The 21,814-nt window shown below is 37.1% G+C and overlaps 2 protein-coding genes across 4 annotated transcripts in view; one reads left to right on the forward strand and one right to left on the reverse strand.

The window, feature by feature from the left end:
• The window catches only part of LOC105229647 (furin-like protease 1), a 298,513-nt gene that overhangs the window by 250,405 nt on the left and 26,294 nt on the right, over positions 1–21,814 (reverse strand). The window lies entirely within an intron of this gene.
• Positions 16,705–18,326, forward strand: LOC125776436 (uncharacterized). Its single transcript, XM_049448315.1, has 2 exons — positions 16,705–17,440; positions 17,513–18,326. Exons 1-2 carry the CDS (start codon positions 16,720–16,722, stop codon positions 18,205–18,207), a joined length of 1,416 nt encoding a protein of 471 aa, XP_049304272.1. The 5' UTR covers positions 16,705–16,719; the 3' UTR covers positions 18,208–18,326.

Consider the following 21,814-nt stretch of genomic DNA (forward strand, 5'->3'; position numbering starts at 1 on the left):
GCACAAATACATAACTACAATCATCTCAGCTCCAAACAGAGATGGAATAAATGGAGCATTAAGGAACAACGTAGAAGGGTTCTCGTGTTTGCTCTATGAACATTTAATTATCTTAAAGAGAGTTCCAAAACACAACCGCGATAACCGAGTAATGCGAAGGCTTAGTTCCTTGATTTCTTGACATAAGTATAGGTTACCTTTTTCTAGATCAATAGATCTCAAAAACCAAGTGACTTGGCAGTCTGCAAAGGGTGTCTATTGCGTCAAAAAACGGCTGTAAGAATATGAAGAACACCCAATATAGAGTCAATCGCCTCTGACTTAAGAGACAAAATAAGCGGCTATCTTTCGAAGACAATTCAAGCTTATCTGGGTAATATTGGTTAGTCGAAAAAATATTTTCGTATTTGTCAATAGATGTCGTTGAAATCGTATATCTCCAGTGCAACCAATCATACTATATAGTGTTGGAAAGGTAAGATTTTAAGCTTCATTTAACAAAAAAAAATTAAATTCAAGGAAGTTGACAAAAAGTTACAGCTGTTCAAAAATGAGTGAAAATAATGATGGAATTCGCTATATTTTGAATTTTTTTTTATAAAAAAGGCAAGAATGCCATGCAATCCACCAATGAAATTTGTGAAGTTTACGTAGACGGTGCTATAAGTTCTTGTAGCACAGCAATGGTTTGCCTGATTTCTTTCCGAAAATATTAAAATTTTAATTTACACAGATAAAATAATGTCTCTGGCAGAAAAATGGCAAAAAGTGGTCGATCAAAATGGTATATACTTTTTTATTTATTTGTTATTATTAATATCAAAAATAATTAGTTCAAGTTTGATTAGAAATACGAAAGGACTTTTTCGACTACCCAATATATATGAACATATAATTGTTCATTGTAAAGATCACAGTTAAAAGTTTTAGATTGGATGTCAATAGTTATATACATAGCTTCAAGAAACTAAAAAGCCAAGGATTTGTTAACAACACATTTTAGCTGATTTTCCTGTCTTCTGAACAGCACCTATAAAGTATGTATAATGTTTTTTTTATACTCTCGCAACAAAGTTGCTAAGGAGAGTATTATAGTTTTGTTCACATAACGGTTGTTTGTAAGTCCTAAAACTAAAAGAGTCAGATATAGGGTTATATATACCAAAGTGATCAGGGTGACGAGTAGAGTTGAAATCCGGATGTCTGTCCGTCCGTGTGTCCGTCCGTCCGTCCGTGCAAGCTGTAACTTGAGTAAAAATTGAGATATCATGATGAAACTTGGTACACGTATTTCTTGGCTCCATAAGAAGGTTAAGTTCGAAGATGGGCAAAATCGGCCTACTGCCACGCCCACAAAATGGCGGAAACCGAAAACCTATAAAGTGTCATAACTAAGCCATAAATAAAGATATTAAAGTGAAATTTGGCACAAAGGATCGCATTAGGGAGGGGCATATTTGGACGTAATTTTTTTGGAAAAGTGGGCGTGGCCCCGCCCCCTACTAAGTTTTTTGTACATATCTCGGAAACTACTATAGCTATGTCAACCAAACTCTATAGAGTCGTTTCCTTCAGGTATTTCCATATACAGCCCAAAAATGGAAGAAATCGGATAAAATCCACGCCCACCTCCCATACAAAGGTTATGTTAAAAATCACTAAAAGTGCGTTAACCGACTAACAAAAAACGCGAGAAACACTAAATTTTACGGAAGGAATGGCAGAAGGAAGGTGCATCCAGGCTTTTTTTAAAAATTGAAAATGGGCGTGGCGTCGCCCACTTATGGACCAAAAACCATATCTCAGGAATTTCTAGACCGATTTCAATGAAATTCGGTATATAATATTTTTTTAACACCCTGATGGCATGTACGAAATATGGGTGAAATCGGTTCACAACCACGCCTTCTTCCAATATAACGCTATTTTGAATTCCATCTGATGCCTTCTCTGTATAATATATTAGGAACCAATAATGATAGCGGAATAAAACTTTACTCAAATACGGTATTTGAGCTGAGGTATCCCTTGTGGAAAAATTGTTGTGATCGGACTATAATTTTTCAAGGTCCCTGATTTCGAACACGAAGAACTCAGTGCCTAACCTAACCTAACCTAATTTTTCACCGAAAATATCGGTAAATCTCTCAGAATTTAATTATAATTACTTTTACAGCAAAATAAAAAAATATGCAAATGACGGATAATGAAATCTCGATTATCACTTTATGATGCGAGAGTATAAAGTGTTCGGTGACACCCGAACTTAGCCCTTCCTTACTTGTTTTTACTTTTATTTGTTTTGGTTTTTATATCTGCTTAGGTATGTGCGAGCATTTAAGTTTATATAACTAAAGCTCAACTCAACAATAATCTATAGTTATATAGGAAATGCATGAAATCATAAGAAATATCAATGAATATGAAAAATATGCATAAAAAATTACATACTTATGTGGAGAAATGCATGAATTGACATAAATATAAAAACTTTAATAAATAGGAACAAACGAAATAAAATGGCGTAAAACAATATTGTCATACCGACTGAGCCATTTTTTGCGAATATACTCGTACATATATGGTACAGAAAATTTACACGGCAGACAATATACAATATGGATTGTGCGCTCAACTAACCTTCAAATAATATTACTGACAGGCAATTAATTTTATTACAATACTTTATGCCTGCTCTTTGTCTCCTTCTTTTTGACACAAATTGTGTTTGTGCTCGCAGAGGTGGGGTGTCAAGTAAATTGGCGCAGATAAGGATAAATCAATTTTGATACAACAATGCAATTACTATAGTTAAAATGACAACAACAATATGAATACAAAATGGAGAGATTAGGAAACACATAATGATAATTACAACAACAACAAATGATTGTTTAAATGTAGCAATATTGTATTAGCACAACTAAGAGTGAACACAACAAATATTTATTTATTTATTAAATGAAAAATAATAATACAATTATTAACTTACAGAGTAAGAAGCACTAGCTGCCAGGGCTTACGGCTTCCCAACAAATATTAATAATATTAAGGTTGGGTGAGCGAAACATTAGAAGATCATATAAAATCTTGCAAATCAACTGAGCACCAAACGATCTACTGTGGCAGTCAGCGTCGTTCATGCTTTGCCGGGCTGGTTATGCTTCCACTGCAATGCTGTGGCTCGGATCAGCAGTAGTAGCAGCAATAATGAGAAGCTTGTGCAACCGGCACGCCCTGCTCATTCTCATCACTGCGCCCTTTCGCTCTGGTTTTATTCTATACACTTTCTGTCACTTTGTTTTTGCTTAGCTTTTATTATTTTTTCGCATTACCTCGCCGTCGGAATGGTGGAGTCATGAATAATTCAATTCAAATTGCATACCTAAGCATGTGCGCCGTTGATAGTACCGACAACAAATGCAACAACACAAAATAATTGTTGTTGTGAATGTGTGTCTGATAACGATGCTGACATTTAGCGCTAATGACAATACAAAAACAGAGCACGAGCAACAAAAACTAAAAACATGTACATACATATACTATACATACATACATACATATATGAATGCATAAGTAATAACATGTGAGCCTAGACGATCAATCGGCTCCAACAAATTCGAAACGGTAGCGCGGAGAGCGAGTGTCAACAAGTGCGTTTTTGCCGTATTTATACATATGTATATGTATATGCATACGTACATACATGAATGTGCTGCAAACCTACAACTGTATGTATGTATGTATGTGCTCGCGCGTTGTTTTGTGTGTGGGCTCCACTTGTTTCCTATCAATTGTAGGTAAACATTGCTCCAATTTACAAAACGAGTCGAATGTCGAATGCAACAACAAAAATGACAGTATCCAACAATGCTTTCGCTATGTTTTCGTATGCATAAATATACTCGTACACGTGTGAAATGCGAATATTGCTGGCAAGTGTAATTAATCGTAGAGGGCCTCTAAAATGACCGGGTCAGAAAAAATACCTGTTAATGGACTTTAAGTAATAACTCATAATTTCACATAAATGAATTAGAAATGAATGAGTTAATCAAATTTAAAAACTAAAAAAATAAAAATCAGGGAACAACACGTAATTTCTCACTACTCATTTACCTACAAATTCATTAGAGCTACTCTTTTTTCCGACTGGGAATTCGTAAGAATATTTTAAATATCATCTAGAATTGAGCTCTTAAAAATTTAAAAGTAATACATAAGTACATTTAAAAAATCTGCATAAAAAAACGAAAACTTCTGAAACGCTTTTGTTATTTCGAAATGCGTTGAGCTAAGATCAGCGCTGGTTTCTGCTGCAAGCTTCGTCGACTTTAACAATAAAATATGAATTAATAGAAGACTCAAGGTCATCTTTGCTACATGAATTTTAGTATAATTTAAAGTTATGTACATAGAAAAACTTATGTAAGCATGTGTGCGGCATACTTCATTAACAAAATTAAAGGTATTGCGTTCAAAGACCGTGAAGGAGACAACTACCTTATGCGCTTTTATGTTTATAAATACTTGTTACCATACACATCAGTGTCTGAGCATAAGCAACTCTACAGCGACTCAGTGCGCAGACGTACAAATACATAGATTTATAGTTGTTAAAAAAATCTTCTCTCGCTGCCGGAAACAACGTGTTAGGAACAACATAATAAATCCAGGGTCGCTCGATTTTAAGCAATTTTAGCGCAATTTAGCATTATTTTAATCTCAAAAGACCTTACTCATGTTAACTTAACATCACTTTTAGTTGTTTTTAGCAGAAACATTTGATTTTTTAATATCATATATAATCATATATCAGATAATTTTCGAACCGACATAACACTAAAAACTATTTATTTATCGTTACCATTTTTAGTAGAAAAAAAACGATCAAAATTTGCATAGGAATATGAAATGGAAATTGCGAATAAACGATTTATTTGTTATTGTGTTCGCTTTGCCTTTAATAATTCACTTGTTTGCCTGCCAAATTGTTTCAGTGCAAATATTTTGCATGGCAAAAAAATTAAACAAATATTTACCGTACAAATAAGGTGATGTTTACCGAACTGTCAAATACAGTGGGTGTTTCGTTTTCGACTTCACCTCTTTAGCTTCAAGTTAGGCGATTTATTATGTTTCAAAGGGGCAAACTTACCTGGAAAGAGAGGAAAATTTAATGTTAAAATAGACAACAATAAAAAAAATCAGAAAAGTTATCTAAACACATACTTTTATACTTAAGTATATGACAATATGCATACCGAATACTTCATTCATTAAAATTGGCTGTGTAAGTATTTGAAATATATGTATACATAAATACCGAACGAAAGACAAAATATACGAAAATTTTATCTTTCGTTGGATGGAAGAGCTCATGAACTTATGTCTAGACCGGCAAGAAAGCTGAATCAGGTTACTATTAAGTACAAACTATGAACGTAAATGCTGAAATTCTATTTCGCAGAAGGTTATAAAATTCTAACAGAATTAAGGGGGTATTCTACTCTAGAATTTTGAAAAATTCGATTTTTTTTTCATATATTTAAAGTTTAGACCCTTAAGAACATATTCTCTAAAGGATTTTTAAAAATTAAAATTATTTTAAGAGCTACTGTTACTTTAGTGACGCAGTACCTAGCCCGGTAGGTAGGGAGATACACTTTTTTAAACGCGTTTTTCTCGAAACTTCTTTTTTCCACACGGTACCGGCATTATCTCAAGTTCTACACAACCGACTTACTTGAAATTTTGTGTGAACCTTCTTTATATAATCCTTTATCCTTTATCTTTATATAGTCCTTAATCATTTTGTTTTTAATATTTAAAAAAATTCAGGGATTGTGTTCTCTGAGGTAGGGACAATAACAGCATCCTTACTGATTAAAAATGTTTTTTGATTTTTTTTCAGACCACCAGTAGAGTCAGAATCAATATCACCAGGATGCGCCATTTTTTTTACATTTGTCTCTCCCCCTCTAATTATTTTAATGTTTAATATTTTTTTGTAAATTTTGTTTCTGTATTCTTAAGATATTAATAAAAACACCATAAAAAATGGATAGTAAAAATATTTTTTGGTTTTTTTTAAATAAAATTCAAAAAACTGCCCAAAATTTGATTTCTAGAGTAGAATACCCCCTTAATTCCTATATTCGAACTGAAAGCAACAAAACTATTGGATATATTTCAAAAAATTACGCCGCTTTCACAAATTTTCTTTGCGTAGGTTTAACGTTTTTAGCACTACAACAACACCTACAATATACTTGTAAAACCGATGGCCTTTCTGCAGTGCAATTATGTATGACACAGTTGCTGCAATTACTTTGACTTCGACCCTGGAAAATCTAGATAATGGTAGCACACCAGGAACATTAGCTGCTGTTAGTCAGTTGATGCTGACGTCGGCGGTTTCAAATTTCGGTGACAGTTGCGGTTGGGACCCCGCTTGCAGCACGTAAGTGTTTGTGTTGCATCAAACAGAAAGCAGCAGGCGGACTCGTTTAGACGCTTATTAGCAATGTAATCAGCAAATGTGGAACATCAGTTTGCTGCAGTCGCCGTTTAGCCAGGATGTGTTCGATGAAAATCATCGAGCTGCTCAATTATTTAGTTTGCTTTGTTGTGGTCGGGTTTGGTTTGATTGGAAAAGGGAGCTAAATGAATCTGCCTTCGGCGATGTCAATACAACACCTGTCAGCCTCAACACCTTAATGTAGACTCACATCTCACATGCCCTTATAAATGTACACATATGTGTAAGTATATATATATATACATGCGCATATACGAGCATGCGGCACCTAAGATTTTGTGGCAACCCCTTCCTTCGCCACATTTTCTCTACCCAAATTGATTTGCACCGCTTTATGCAAGATGCCACCACTTGGAAACCACATCAGTTTCATCATATGTAAATACAACAACTACATATCGCACATGCGAACAACTAGATGCGCTCTTAGCACGCTTCTCAACTTTTAATTAAACATGCAACATTAATGCTGCAAAAGTGGTAAATTGATTTTCTTGTGGTCAGATTGAGTGCACTCTCAGCACTCAGCATGCAGCTCTCTGCGCTCACCACTCCACTTGGCCCCACAGAGCCCACAAGCACCACACCATCAAATGCAACAAAGCTCTCACACACGCACACACACTTCGAATGCGACCCAAGTACCAGATACCGTAAGTACCCACTATCCATCAGCACGTGCATTAGACAGGTGAGCTTACTAGCTGATTGGGTGCATGCAGCGATCAATGCACAAATTTACATACACATCCACAGACTCTATTTGGTGCATGTATGGTAAATGAATTGTACGTGTGTAAATGGGTTAACTCATATTAATGTTGTGCAGTACATTAGGCCGATCATCCGAAGGTTGCCACCTTCTTTTTGTCTGCCCGCTTGCAGAAAATCCTGGTATATATGTACATATGTTTATACTATTTACGCAGGCAAAGCAAAGTGAGCCATTGACGCCATATCCAGGCCTTGTTATATTACATACTCATTCTGAGTCTCTGCAAGTATTCTCTTTGACTACTGTTCTTTCCATAGGGATTAATTTGACCTAAATCGCAATATAATATGTAAAATTGTAAAATCTTCAGCCATACCTATTCCGTAAGAATTACAAGTTAGGTTCTCAATTGTAATGTTTCAACTATTCCTCTAAAACCAACTAATCTAGAAACATGCAATCTGTGATGGCTGTGATTTTGGACGATTGAAACGGAACGAGTTCTAAATACGTTCTTTGTTATATGTTGCTAAAAACAAATTTTATTTTCTATATTCGAAGCTCTCTGGTAAGCAGCAGACAGTTATTTTGTCAATTTTTTCGTCAATAGTTACTAAAATACTTAGTCTGTAAGTAAAGTAAAGTAATTTCTGCTTTTTCTTGACTTGATTCTATTAAGTTTACTTTTGTGCTACCAGAATAAAATGTGTGTTATGTTAATTAAACTATAAATCGTATACTTACAACATTAGGTAGTGTATTATGTTTTATTGATATTGCTTAATAATACTACGCTTTAGTTACAGCCTGCTTAACTTATCATTTGAAAGTAAACACAGACGAAGTACATCTCCTTTCTCCATAACTTCACATCAAACAGACCACTCAGACATGTCAGGCATCAGACTCCAAGCTACTTCAAACTGTCGAGCGTCTGCACATCAAAGCAGCCACACTTCACTAAAACCACTACTTTCTCCACCAGTGCCGCCAGCAGATGGCGAGAGTGGATGGAGAACACCGCCCGTCCGTGTGCTTAAGAGAACATTAAAAAATGCATAAAAACTATACTATTGACACAAACTATGTGCGGAGGCAGTGGCTGCAGTCGTAATACCGTTATGCAGCAATAAGAGTCCAATAAGAAGGGCGTAAGCAGAGAGTTAGAGTGAAGAGAGAAGGGTTTGGTTTGAGACAAGTCGAAGTTGGCAGTCTGCGACGTAATAAAAGACTATTTCTTAGACGGGTGTTAAATATTGTCATCTCCAGTGTTTATTTTCTACAATTGACCGCCAGATTGGATATATTTCAAACGTCGATTTTGACCGAAAATTTTGCAAGAATCCGAAATAAAACTGGAACTACGCCATTTTCCGAAATATGATAACCAACCGAATACGATACATTTCAAAGAGGTCCTCAATTTGTTTCTTCACACAATAGTATGGTTCGAACAAGATATTGACTTTTCCCTTTGGCTTCCATGGTCCAGAGACGTCGGTTATTTACTAGCATTCTAAATGTAAATAGTGAACCAATGATTCGCTCGTATTACTCGTATAAGCATATTCTTCATAACTGAGGGGTGCCAAACCAGCATCAACAACAGAGCCATCAACGGTGGAATCAATCAAGATCACACCGAGCAGAGAAAAGTCGTAAACGAGAGCAATGCTGGCGAGACTATGCTGTCAGTGGTAATAACGACAATGACAGCATTATAGTCCAAGTGCCAATGACAATGCAGACATATATTGAGCAACAACACCAACAAAAAAGCCATAACTAAACAACGTCACGACAATAAGCAAGAACATTACAAAAGTTTTCATTTTTATCGCAGCAATCAGTGCGAAAAGTTGAGCGCGCGTCGAGATACCATCACATACACACATACATATGCATGTACATGCGAGTATACTTGTATGAGCATGCATATGCATGTAGGAAGCAAGGGGAGATAGGTCAGGGGACCAGAGTCAAGTGTATGTGGTTTAAAAATTGCAAGGAACCAAAGGATGTCAGTGCTTTTTCAAGTACAACGCCCACACACACACACCCATAAGTGTGTACGCTTGTTTGCACCTACACATAAACAGCTACTTTCGTGTGCGCACGTGATAAAGGCAGCGAGACAATTTGCGCTTCGAACAACACTAACAAAATATTACGTTCCTACAACAATAGCAACAACGGGCGATGCTTTCAAGTAGCGCGATTATCGCTTGTAGTAGCAGCAACAAGAGTAACAACAAATGAAGTATGGTAAGCAACAAACCACACAGACATAACGAATGCAATATTGTCGTCAAACCAGTAAATTTTGAAGAGCCACTCACTGCAGTCCGCCATTTTTGAGTGCGAGCGAATATTGACATAGTGGCTGGCATTATTGTCTGTTGCCCATCATCATCACCATCAACAACAACCACAACAACACCGGCAATAATAACAACTTGACAAAGTTTATTACTCTTCTGCTTGGCATTTGTGTCCCCTGCAACATTGCAGCTACTGAAGCGGCAAGTTACTTGGCGGTTGGAGTATTTTTTTTGTCACTTACTTGGCTGACACTTTGACGGAATCTCATAAAGGTGGGGGGTCACAGCAAAGCGGCGAGGGGCGGGTGGAGAGTTAAAGCTGTGGAGTCAACCGGCGAGTGTCCGCATATCTCTCGATCTCTCAAGCAGCTGTGTGTCCAAGTGGTGAAAGATTAAAAACGCAAAACGAACGATTAGATGTTAGGAGCTACGTGATTTACAGGCGAATAAAACATGCTTCGACTTCTGACTGACAAGCACTGAGTGGGCGGTGGGTTGTACGTGCTTAGTATATATATGTGTGTGGCAAACAAGTAATTCTTATCTCGTCTACAGTTGTGAAAAAGTGATGCGCAAGTGGGGGAAATATTGTGCATGTATGTGGGTGTAACAAGAAAAAGACAATAACAAAGTTTGAAATGTCTTTAGTCAACATAGTGTTTGCTTTGTTGTTGCCCGTTGTCACATTTGGAAAGATTTATACATAAAAACACACACGTGCGTTCTTGAAGAGCTTTGGTTGAGCTCCATTAGTTGCAAATTCCGATAGTTGCATACAGCTTTATCACTCTATTTAAGCTAAATTGCACTTGAGGAGCTGTAATTATGCAGATAGTTCACTTGACTGGCGTTAAGTTAGGGGAGACCTCTTCAATATGATCAAGTTCAGAAAGATAGATGACGAGGGTAGATCAAAGCCTTGATTTGATAGCATATTGCATTATGTGGCAAGGCTTGACAGGCGATTATCAAAGCACTACCATCGCTGTAGTGTTCGTATTAGTTATGTTTCGAAAGTGCTTAGAGGAGTTACTAGACAGTTCACTTCTTTGCAGTAAATAATATCATATCACATATGTATGTTAGATAGTTTAAAAATTATATTTTCATGTTCAAATAATAAAGAAGCATGGTGTTTTAAATAAGAACCCCAAGTCTTACGAGGACATAGCCCAAAACTGCGAATACCAAATGGTTCTCTTTTCAAACCATATCACCAGCTATTGCTTTTTATTGTATTTTTCCCTCATCCACTGGGAAATTAACCAACTGCTTATCGAGCTGGCGCAATTCGCCTTTTATATCAGTTTTGCCATAATTTAGGAGCTTCGTATGACCGCGTTTAACCACAAAAGCGCCGACAACGACCCACTGCCATACACACGAGTGTGTATAGAGATCAAAGGAGCTAAGAGTGTACTTCCGGCCACATCTTTATATCAGCGTAAGCTTAACGAAGCCATAAATATGATAAACGGATAATAAATACATATGTATACGATAAGCAAAAATATTTAATATATAACCGGGGCTAGCAAAACCACGCCCAAACACACACCCGCGCTGACAACTCGAAGCTTAATGCAGAAAATCGCACTGCCATCAATAATGAGGGTAATAAAAAATATGAATTGTTGTCATCAGCGGTGTGTCGACAGTTGCGGCGGCGGCGGTGGCGGTCTCTGCGGATGCGGAAATGCGTCAACAGCTCTCGTTATTACGCTGGTAAATTGCACACGTCCGCCATTACGTTGCGACCTGGCTTCATACGGACCTACGTGGCTGAACTTCAGCTACCAAAACTTAATGAGACGAGCGATAAGCGACGAAGGGGACTCGAGCGGATGAGCAGAAAGTCAGCCAAACGAGAGGGCGGTTAAGTTTATTAAAGGATACACTTGTGTGTTTCGTTGCTGGCGCTCAGACTCCGGAAAGGCAAAAGGAAGTGACATAAAAATTAAACGATGAAGCATAAAATGCTAATTAAATAGCAAATGGAAACGTTTTGATTTGAAGAAGACGCAAGAAAAGAAAATATAAAGAGAAAAAGGACCATTGAGTATAGTAACTAGGCATTTCTAGTAGAAAGCGCTGGCGGCATAATGAGTTTATGGGAGGCAAAAGCACAGGAAAACGAATGAAAGGAAACGGAAAATTAATTAAAGCAAAAAAGTAGTAAGAATAACAAGGGCACAGAACAGAAAGACCAGTGTGCACAGTGAAGAATGGCTGGCAATTTATCAATATATATAAGAATATATATAAGATAATAAGAGTTAAGTAAAAAAGACACGAAATGAAGTTGATGCTAAATCAGTAAAAGGTGAAAGGCAAATTTATGTATGAAACTAAGAAAATGAGGGTAGGAGCTTACCAACAACAAATAACACAAAAATCAATAAGATGGCAACTTAAAGAAGCTATTATGCAAATTTACTTTATTAAAAAAATCTCCTTAGAGTGAGAAACCCGTTTACGGGCTAAACTGTATTTTGTTTTTGTTATTTTTATGAACATTTCTAAGATTTAAGCCTTCTCATGAAATAAAAAAAAGTTAATTTAAAAATAAATACTAAAGCGAACGCTCGTCTGCAGCAATTTAGAAACTAGAATTGATTTAATTAAATCACTACCGAGCAAAAAACATTTTATATACAAAATGGAAACAATATCAATTGTGTTTGTATAGCAGTAATTTATGTGAAGCACTCCATCGTTGGCGAATGTGATTGCCGTTGAAATAAATTATCGGAAATTGACACAAGTCTTTAAAAACTAAAGCGAAAGGAGTTTGTGACTTTGTGACTGTTTGTCTAGGGTAGAAGGTTAACCCACAATGGCACTAACTAACATACCATGTGGTCAGTGTTAGGAATGCTTGTTTGAATGTTCTTGTGAAGTATAAACCAGCTAGAGCCGTTAGGCTACTTCAAATCTCTTGTGGGAGCAGAGTTTATGGCCGACAGAGTACCACTTTTAATGCTGAATTTTGCCCAGATCCAGATCTGAACCCTCGGTGCACACAATAGCAATCTGTTAAATCGCCCATAGTTTCTATAAAATTGACATGAAAATTTTCCTACAACTAAATTATGTACCACATCGACAGTTAATACCATAATCGCAATCTTTAGAATGTCAGTAATAATATTCATAACCTTCTTTAAGCTAGATTATTCACTTAGTAAATGTATTGTTCTACAGAACTAGAAAGTATGGCAATTAAAATTATACTTTTGCAGTCGTATTGGAATTACTACATTCAACTTTTATATTTCTCTTCCATGGAAAAATAATCCCATTAACGATATACCGCCTGTGTTCTATGTATAATTACTGTAGATATATACATACAAATATATACATACATATGTATATAAATTCAATTAAATAGCGCTTATAACCGCGAAAGATGTGATACAAATTACTCGCAGGGAAGACAGTGGCGGCAGTGCTAAGCGGAAATAATGAAAATTATAACAAAGCATGAAAAAGAAATCAGGAAAATTTGCACTTACACATTAATCTCATTAGCATTAATGATGCGCTGAGCAACAACAACATTGTGAACCACGTACTATCATTCAAGTGAGCTGGATATTACAGTAAAAGCTCTCTCAATCAAATTATGAGAAGGATGAATTCTCTTTTTTAATTAATTGAAATATATTCCAAATATATAATACATACATATGTACATATATTGATCTACATTTCATTGGCGACTAATATAAAAACATAGATTAAAGTTCAGTACTTCCTAGCGTACGATTTGGCTCGTGTTCAAAGCTCAATGTCGACTAGCAATATGTATATACATAGGTAAATATAAACAATGAAGTGGGTTTATTTACAGCGTTCCAAAAACAGGAAAAAGGCGTATGCGGGAAATGTTCTACGGATCATTCTTAACAACTTTGTGTAAGAGTCTACGAGTCTAAAACCGAGCTAGTGATTTTTATGTTGAATTTTTTTGGGGGATTATAAAAATTTGTTTGCCCGGTTAGGCAAAGTTGTTCGAAATGGTCCGCAGAACATTTATTGCGTATGCGGTTTTATAGAAAAAAAATCCATACGCTCTAATGAGTCCCGACTCTCTTCTCGGCGTCGAAACCCACTCGGTACCAAAGTACCATGGCTTTAGTTCTTCATTTTGAGCTCCACGACCGCAAGTGTCTTCCTCTAACTCTGAGATAATTACCGCTCTGGGCTGATTTTACCAAAATTTTGTTGCATGAGTTAATCGGGTTTCCATCGATATATTAAAAAGAAAAAAACAAAAAACGAAATATGGAATAAATAATAACGGAGGTGATACATCAGGCTATCAACACTAAAAGCCCCTGTAGCATTGGGATTCGCATGAAATCATAATGGATTCAGAAATTTTAATAATGTGTAGAAGCCTGGTCGAAAGCAAAAACAAAAATTAAATAAATTACAAAAACAATCACCGAAATAGCCAGCTACGCATTTTCTCTGGACGCGAACACCTGCCTTAAATTGAATAACTGGATGGAACGGCAGACTTGCATAATAACACGAAGCAAGAGAAAAAAGCAATAATAACAAAGGCAGTAACTAATTTAAAGAGGACCTTGGCGAAATTTTAATTAATTTCAGCGTTTAGTCGCGTGCAAAGCTGTGATCAGCATCAACCGTTAAATGAAAACAAAAAATTAAATTAGAACAACAACAAATTCGGAACATAGCACAAACAGTGCCCAGTAAGTGTTTTTGTTTTCTGCCGCTGACAGCAGAAAATTTAATTGAAATGTGAAATTGTGCCGCCAGAAACATGAAAAAAATAAATATAAAATAAAAGCAAGCGTGTACCTATATACATGCATACATGCATACATACATATGTATATGCGCGTTAACAATTATTAACGCCAGCGGGAGGCATTCATTCGGTAGACTTTTGTCAACGCCGCGCCACTGCACTTGGCACTACGCTCTTATCAGCCGTTATTCATCGACGGTATTTATTGTCAACTTGTCGTTGGGCATAACAGTGTTTTAATTAACAGCAACAATATTAGCAACAACAGCAACAGCGCACTTTATGACATTGAAGTGCACTAAATCATCAACTAATCTATTCGCCTCGTCAGCGCGTTTTCGTTCGCTTCCAGCGCGGCAGTAGGAGGCTTATACAGGCATGTTGGTAAGCATGTCCCATATTTAACGGTTGGGATAGTACGCAGCTGCAGCGCTAGTCAGCCGCCCACATAACACGACCAATAATTAATGTCGTACGCGGTGCAATAGTACTAATGAATGCAATGGATGAGCGAGAAAGTGGAGATTCTAGGCTATGCTGCGAAATTTCAACAGATAATTTGAAAAAAACAAGCTCTGGCAAGGGGAATACAAAAATTTCTAAATTGAGCTGGTTATCTACAGTAGCTGCTGTGCGCGCTAATCTTATCAGTCAGAATATTTTTAAATTTTTTGTGCTGTTTTTGTATTTTAATTTTATTTTTAAGTTGTTTGTGCAATTATATTTGTTCGCGTGACATAATGCTTAATTTGGAGCTCAATATATACACACACGATAAAAATACGGTATATGCTTATATACAAATGCACGTAAATGTACGTAAATAAAATGATAAAAATCACAGAATTACTCATTGTTTTTGCTGTAATTAACTTATAAGCTGTTCTCACATGGTCGACCACCATTAAAGTGTGAATGTTCATTTCCTAACGTTAACCACAGTATATACTTATGTACATTCATTTCTGCATACTATATATTTGCTTGAAAGAGCCGCACACTGCCATGTAACTTACCGTTTATTCAGCAATAAATAGCGAGTACCTGCTTGCATTGGTGTACACATACAAACATACTCTTTAAATTTATGCTTTAATTTTATTTCGATTAATTCGCTTTATTTATGTGTGAAACTACAAATAATTTAATAACAATTTTCTTTATGTCTTCTAATGACGAGAATAAGCTTTTTAAAATTTTACAAAAGGACATTTCATCTACTTTTTATGTTCTAATTATAAATGGAGAACCAAAAATACAAGAAACAAGAAAAAACTTTATCTTCTATAGCATCGAAGCTATCACACGCACTATCTATCACAAGAATTTGATTGCGATTATTCAATTTGTGTGGCAGTTATGTACATATGTATATGCTATAGTTATCTGATCTGAACAATTTGTTCGGATATTGCATTATGAAGGAATACAAAAAAGCAGTCAGGAAAGCTAAAAATGACTCATGGCGATCTTTCTGCACATCGATAGAAAGCTGCAGAGAAGCCGCTAGGCTGAGTAAAATGCTATCCAAAGACCATATTAATACTGCCGACATTAGGGCGGAGGGAAGTGATTGGACCTCCTCGGCAAAAGAGTCTCTGGAGGTACTAATCACAACACACTTCCCCGGGAGTCAGCAAACACCTTCAACGAGGGTTCAATCAGAACCACCGGTGAACGCAGCTGACAATCTATGCCAAATAGTAGATAGAAGTAGTAGAGGCAGAAGAACACACGAGAATGCCAAGGATTTTAGACCTATAAGCCTTACCTCATTTATGCTGAAGGTACTAGAAAGGCTAATAGATCTACACGTAAGAACAATAATGGCGGGGAAGATATCGAAGTCCCAACATGCGTACATAAAGGGCCGATCAACCGAAACCGCCCTTTACGAGGTGATAAGTGTGATAGAAAAATCACTACACCTCAAACAATACACCATGGCTGCTTTTCTAGACATAGAGGGCGCCTTCAATAACATAGAAGTAAATGCGATAATTAATTCTCTGGCGCATGGGGGCATAGATGTCACTGTGTGCAGATGGATATTATCGATGCTTGAGAATAGGAAGATTATAGCTTCAAACGGCGCTGCAACACAAACAAGTTATGTGAGTAGAGGGTCACTTCAAGGGGGGTTCTCTCTCCACTTCTATGGGTTGTAGCGCTGAACGAAATACTTCTCCAACTAAACAGTGGAGGAGTGAAAGCAGTAGCGTATGCAGACGATATAGTGTTGTTGGTATCAGGTTTGTTTCCTTCAACAGTCAGCGAGATTATGGAAAGAGCACTTCGTAGGTTAAACCTATGGGCTAAAAGCAATGGTCCCAACCCGAACAAAACAGAACTAATGCTATTCACAGGCAGAATCAAAATACCTCAGTTTCAACTTCCGGTACTAAACGACACAACACTCACTCTATCCCCAACAGCTAAATACTTGGGGGTGGAGATTGACACCAAACTCTCCTGGAAAATAAATATAGAAAAAAGAAAAAACAAAGCATACACGACCTACTATACTTGTAAGAAAATCGTCAACAAGAATTGGGGCCTCAAACCAAGTATAATCATGTGGATGTACACGGCGGTCATAAGACCCATACTTACATATGGAGCTCTGGTATGGTGGGCAGCGCTAAACAAACAATACATTATTAGAAAATTAAATGGAATACAAAGAGCAGCATGTGCGGGTGTTACGGGCGCAATCAGGTCTTGTCCGACTGATTCGCTCAATGTGATCCTGCATCAACTACCAATGGACATTTTTATTCAAAAAACAGCAGCTATTGCGGCGATAAGAATAAAAGAATTGGGAGGTTGGAATCAGCAGAACTACGGACATAGTGTAATCCTAAACAAGCTCACTATTAATAAATCAGACTACATTCTCCCAAAGCTGGATTTCAATAGACACTTCCAGGTGAGGATACCATCTAGACGAGAATGGAGAAGAGGTTCAATAGCAGAGGAGGATACCACCTCAGTCTATACCGACGGGTCCAAAATGGACTGCGGAGTGGGCACGGGGGTATTCTCCGCTGATCTGGGCATATCTCTCTCTATACGTCTACCGAACTCGGCTAGCATCTTCCAAGCAGAAGTACTAGGCATAGAAAAAGCCTGCGAAGTTCTATTAGAAAACCACGGGAATATACATAAAGCAACTATATTTACGGATAGCCAGGCGGCCCTCCTGGCACTGTCTTCACCCATGACAAATTCCAGTATAGTTCACAACTGCAAGAGAGCACTAAGCTCAATAAAAGACAAGCTCCAACTAAACTTGATCTGGGTTCCCGGCCACAGGAACATTTTCGGTAACGAAAAAGCAGATGAGTTGGCAAAGGCAGGAGCTTTCCTCAACGAATCCGAGGCGGAGCTAATACCAAGCCCGCTAGGATCGATCAAAGGAGAGATCAATAGACAATTTCAACAAGTTGCAAATAACAGATGGAAAAACATTACAAAATGCGTCATAACTAAACAATTATGGCCAACATATGACAGGAAAAGAACCAACGACTTATTAAATAGGTCAAGAAAAAATATTTACAGAATAACAGCTACCACAACGGGGCACTGGCCACTTGGGGAACATGCGTCCAAAATGGGTATGCCCTACAACGACATCTGCCGTGGCTGCGGAGTAGCAGGGAACAAGGAAACAATCTTCCACTTTCTCTGCGAATGCCCAGCTCTAGCACAGATCCGACACAAAGCACTCGGAATCCAGCAAGCACCAAACCTTGAATGGATTTCCACCAAAAGCATATCGGGCATAAGTAGTTTCATCGAAACCTCAAAATGGTTTGAGAGAGAAGGTGAAACGTAATAGCAGACACAGGAGGTTTCTACGAATTAGTGTATCAAAATGGCACATCAGTGCTAATTGAGCCCGATAGGGCTGCACTCCTACCTACCTACCTACCATTATTGCTTTACACTATGATCCTTGCTAAATTTCGTCGAGATATCTCGTCAAATAATAGAATTTTCATACAATACTTTATTTCGATTGTTCAGTTTGTATGGCAGCTATATGCTATAATGATCCCACATCGGTGGTTCCGACAAATGAGCAGCTTCTTGGGGAGAAACAAACGTGTGCAAACTTTCAAATCGAAATCTTAAAAACTAAAGGACTAGATCACAAAAATACAGACAGACAGACAGCCGGGCATGGGTAAATTAGCTCAGTTCGTCACGTTGATCATTTAGATAAGTATTTTATGTGGTCACCGACGTTTCCTTCTCAGTGTTACAAACATTGTGGCAAACTTAATATACACTGTTCAGGGAATAAAAATATATTATCGGGATCCCAACGGAATTTTTTCTATAGCGCTAGTTTAAAAGAGAAGTTCTTAACAGCAATAAAGTCGCATAGAAATTAAAGGACCATCTTTGAGCTGGAATACAGATCATTCAACATTCAACGTAATACCAGGTTAAAACAGCTGATTCCGACAGCCTCTTAACATTCAACGAAGACAATATGTTCACTTTATTTCTATTATTTTTTCATTTTCAATTTGTAATAATAAGCCTAGTACAATATATCGAATCATGGAATTTTTCAGTGCAATTTTCTTCATTCAGTAATTCATTGGGTCAAATTATTTTACGATATTTTCATTGAAATAATATAATAAAAAACACAACTTTGACAATCAATTTAATAAACTAATTCAATTTGATTACACCTATACACACTCTTGGGTATTAAATTTCCAAAATAAACAAATTAACTCACTTTGTTTATCTTTATTTTTGTACTAGAGTTACTGAAAAAATATTGTATAATCCAATCAACAAGCAATGATTGCTAAGAGAAGCATTCAGTTACCCACCTGAAAGTTGAAAGAAAAAAATCAATTAGTAATGTTAATGAACATATACAATTGTTACTCATAAGCAAGAAGTTCAAGATTAAAAGACATATATTAGAAATATCCCAAGATTGAGTCTAAGTCTAATATGTTTGTCAGAATAACTCAATATTCCACACTAGCTTAAGTCGATTTAGGCTCTTTTAACATATTGACGTTAACTTCTTACCATTAGTCAATGAAAATTTTTAAATGTAAATGGATCCATTGATAAGTCTACATAAGAAGTGGATTTAGATATGATTTTGTACACAAACTTCTCGAACATGCTTGGATTAATTGAGTTTTCACAATTTTTTTTTTTTTGCAGAAAAGCGAATTAGTTTTTATTTTATTTATTTATTTTAGAAAAATTATAATGCAAAATTCAATTGGAAAACCGCACAAACTGTCACTTGAAATATGAAGCTGTCAAAAGGGGCGCCTTGCACAAGCTTCGGCTATTGTCGAGAAAAGCGCCAGCACCATTTTGATGGCAAGAAAACACGACGTGGTGAATGAGATATGCGGTGCGATGTCTGTTTACACTGCTAATTAATCTCCGAGCTTAATTAAAACGTGTTGACATTCTTGAAAACCCAAAACTCAACAACACGCCGGCACTTTCCATCATCAACCGGTCAACTGGACGAGTAGACGAAGGAGCCGCAGCAATTCACAATTTCACACGCACGGACCAAGCATGCGAGCACGTTGGAGTGTGTTGTTAAGCACTCTTCATGTATGTATTTATGTTTGCTTCTACATTAGGATGGAACCACTTTTCGTTGATTTCGTAAAGTGAAATGATGTTGTAGTCGCAGGCGTCACAAAAATTGTATTTGGAAAATTGGTCAGTTCTGTATAATTGCCGCCAGGATTCCGAAATTATTTACAGGCGTTGGGCTGTAGGGTAAGCCAACCAATTTATTGAAGTATGCAAAAAAATCTAGTGCACCCCAATTTGTCTTTAGATACAGGTGTGGGTTCACGAGTCACAGAGTTTACATATCTTTGAGATCTCCCTTTATAACTGCTTCAATTGTTAATTTTTGGACCCAACCGCATTGTTAAATCTGGACTTTTAGGAAATGACACTAAATATCACTCTCATTAAGCAAACTATATTAAATGGCAAAACCTTACAACTCATCGCCACATCGGCAAGGTATGTGAACATTTTACAGTTATAAAACTAAATAGAGATATGAGAATATTCAAACTTGGCAGCAGCGCGGAAAGTGGCAACACTTAACAAAAATGTTATGTTAAACAACCTCCGGTATCTACGATTATGTAGTGTGAAGAAAAGGACAAGTGTGAAAATCCGCAAGGAAACTAGAAAACACAACCCGGGATATAAGCATCATTAATCAAACGGACAAGAGAAACAAGACGCTCATGTACCCACTTCCACACACCCACCCACATTCATTCATTTAAGGAACCCTTTTAGAGAGAAAGGACTGGCGAATGCACAACATTCCGAGACCGAATGATACATACGACAAAATAAGTGCCGTAAATATTAAAGAAACGAGTTGGAATCGCCGTGAGCGTTTGTGTAAATGCCATCTCGCTGACGGCGGTGGCAACTAAGCCGCCCTAAGAGATAAACACAGCAATAATAGAAGCCACTGTAAAGAAGAAATAAAAGACGACATTTTGACATTGAGTCCAAAGGGGCCTGTCACTCAGTGTGGTTGTACCTGAGGGATAAACATGGTTTCTGACGTTCAAGTGAAATACTTGAGGCTTCAGCTACAAGGAACAGTAAAGCAGTAGTACGGCGCGAAAAAACAATACATTTTTCAATTAATCATGCATAAGAAGCGGCTAATTGCAAATAAAACTCACGCGCAAAACGGCGTCTACTTCTCGAGGCTTTTAAGTGCAACTTGACGAAAACAGGAGGAATGCTGTACTGTGTTACATAAACATTTGCCGACCTTTCAGCGTAAAGAAGCATTACAAAGGAGTCAGCAACGGGGGTTATCTCATCGCTAACAGCCCCTACTGGAAGCCATAAGAAAAAGGGCAAACAGCATCCACCGCCGATGCAGCATGGCTCTGGACCTCCGTTGCGGTTGAGATCGCATCGCAGGAAAAAACATTTTACAAACAAAAAGCAAACACACAAAGGCGTAAGTATTTGCAAACACACGAGACGTGCGTCCAAAACAATGTCGCTTAAAATAAATGCAGCGTGGAAAGCTGCCTCCATTGTCGACCGAGCTATACTGCAGTACATGATGAGATACGATAACTCGAATTGAAATTATGTATTTATATTATTTTCGCTCAAGTTTAATAAGATAATTTGTAGTTTGCAATAATAATGTAATTATACCCTGAACAAGGTATATTAAGTTCGTCACGATGTTTGTAACACCCAGAAGGAAGGGTTGGAGACCCTATAAAGTATATATATAAATGATCAGTATGTCGAGCTGAGTCGATTTAGCCATGTCCGTCTGTCTGTCCGTCTGTCCGTCTGTCTGTCTGTATATATACAAACTAGTCCCTCAGTTTTTAAGATATCGTTTTGAAATTTTGCAAACGTCATTTTCT

Source organism: Bactrocera dorsalis, chromosome 2 (genome assembly GCF_023373825.1).
Source record: "Bactrocera dorsalis isolate Fly_Bdor chromosome 2, ASM2337382v1, whole genome shotgun sequence".
Lineage (NCBI taxonomy): Eukaryota > Metazoa > Arthropoda > Insecta > Diptera > Tephritidae > Bactrocera > Bactrocera dorsalis.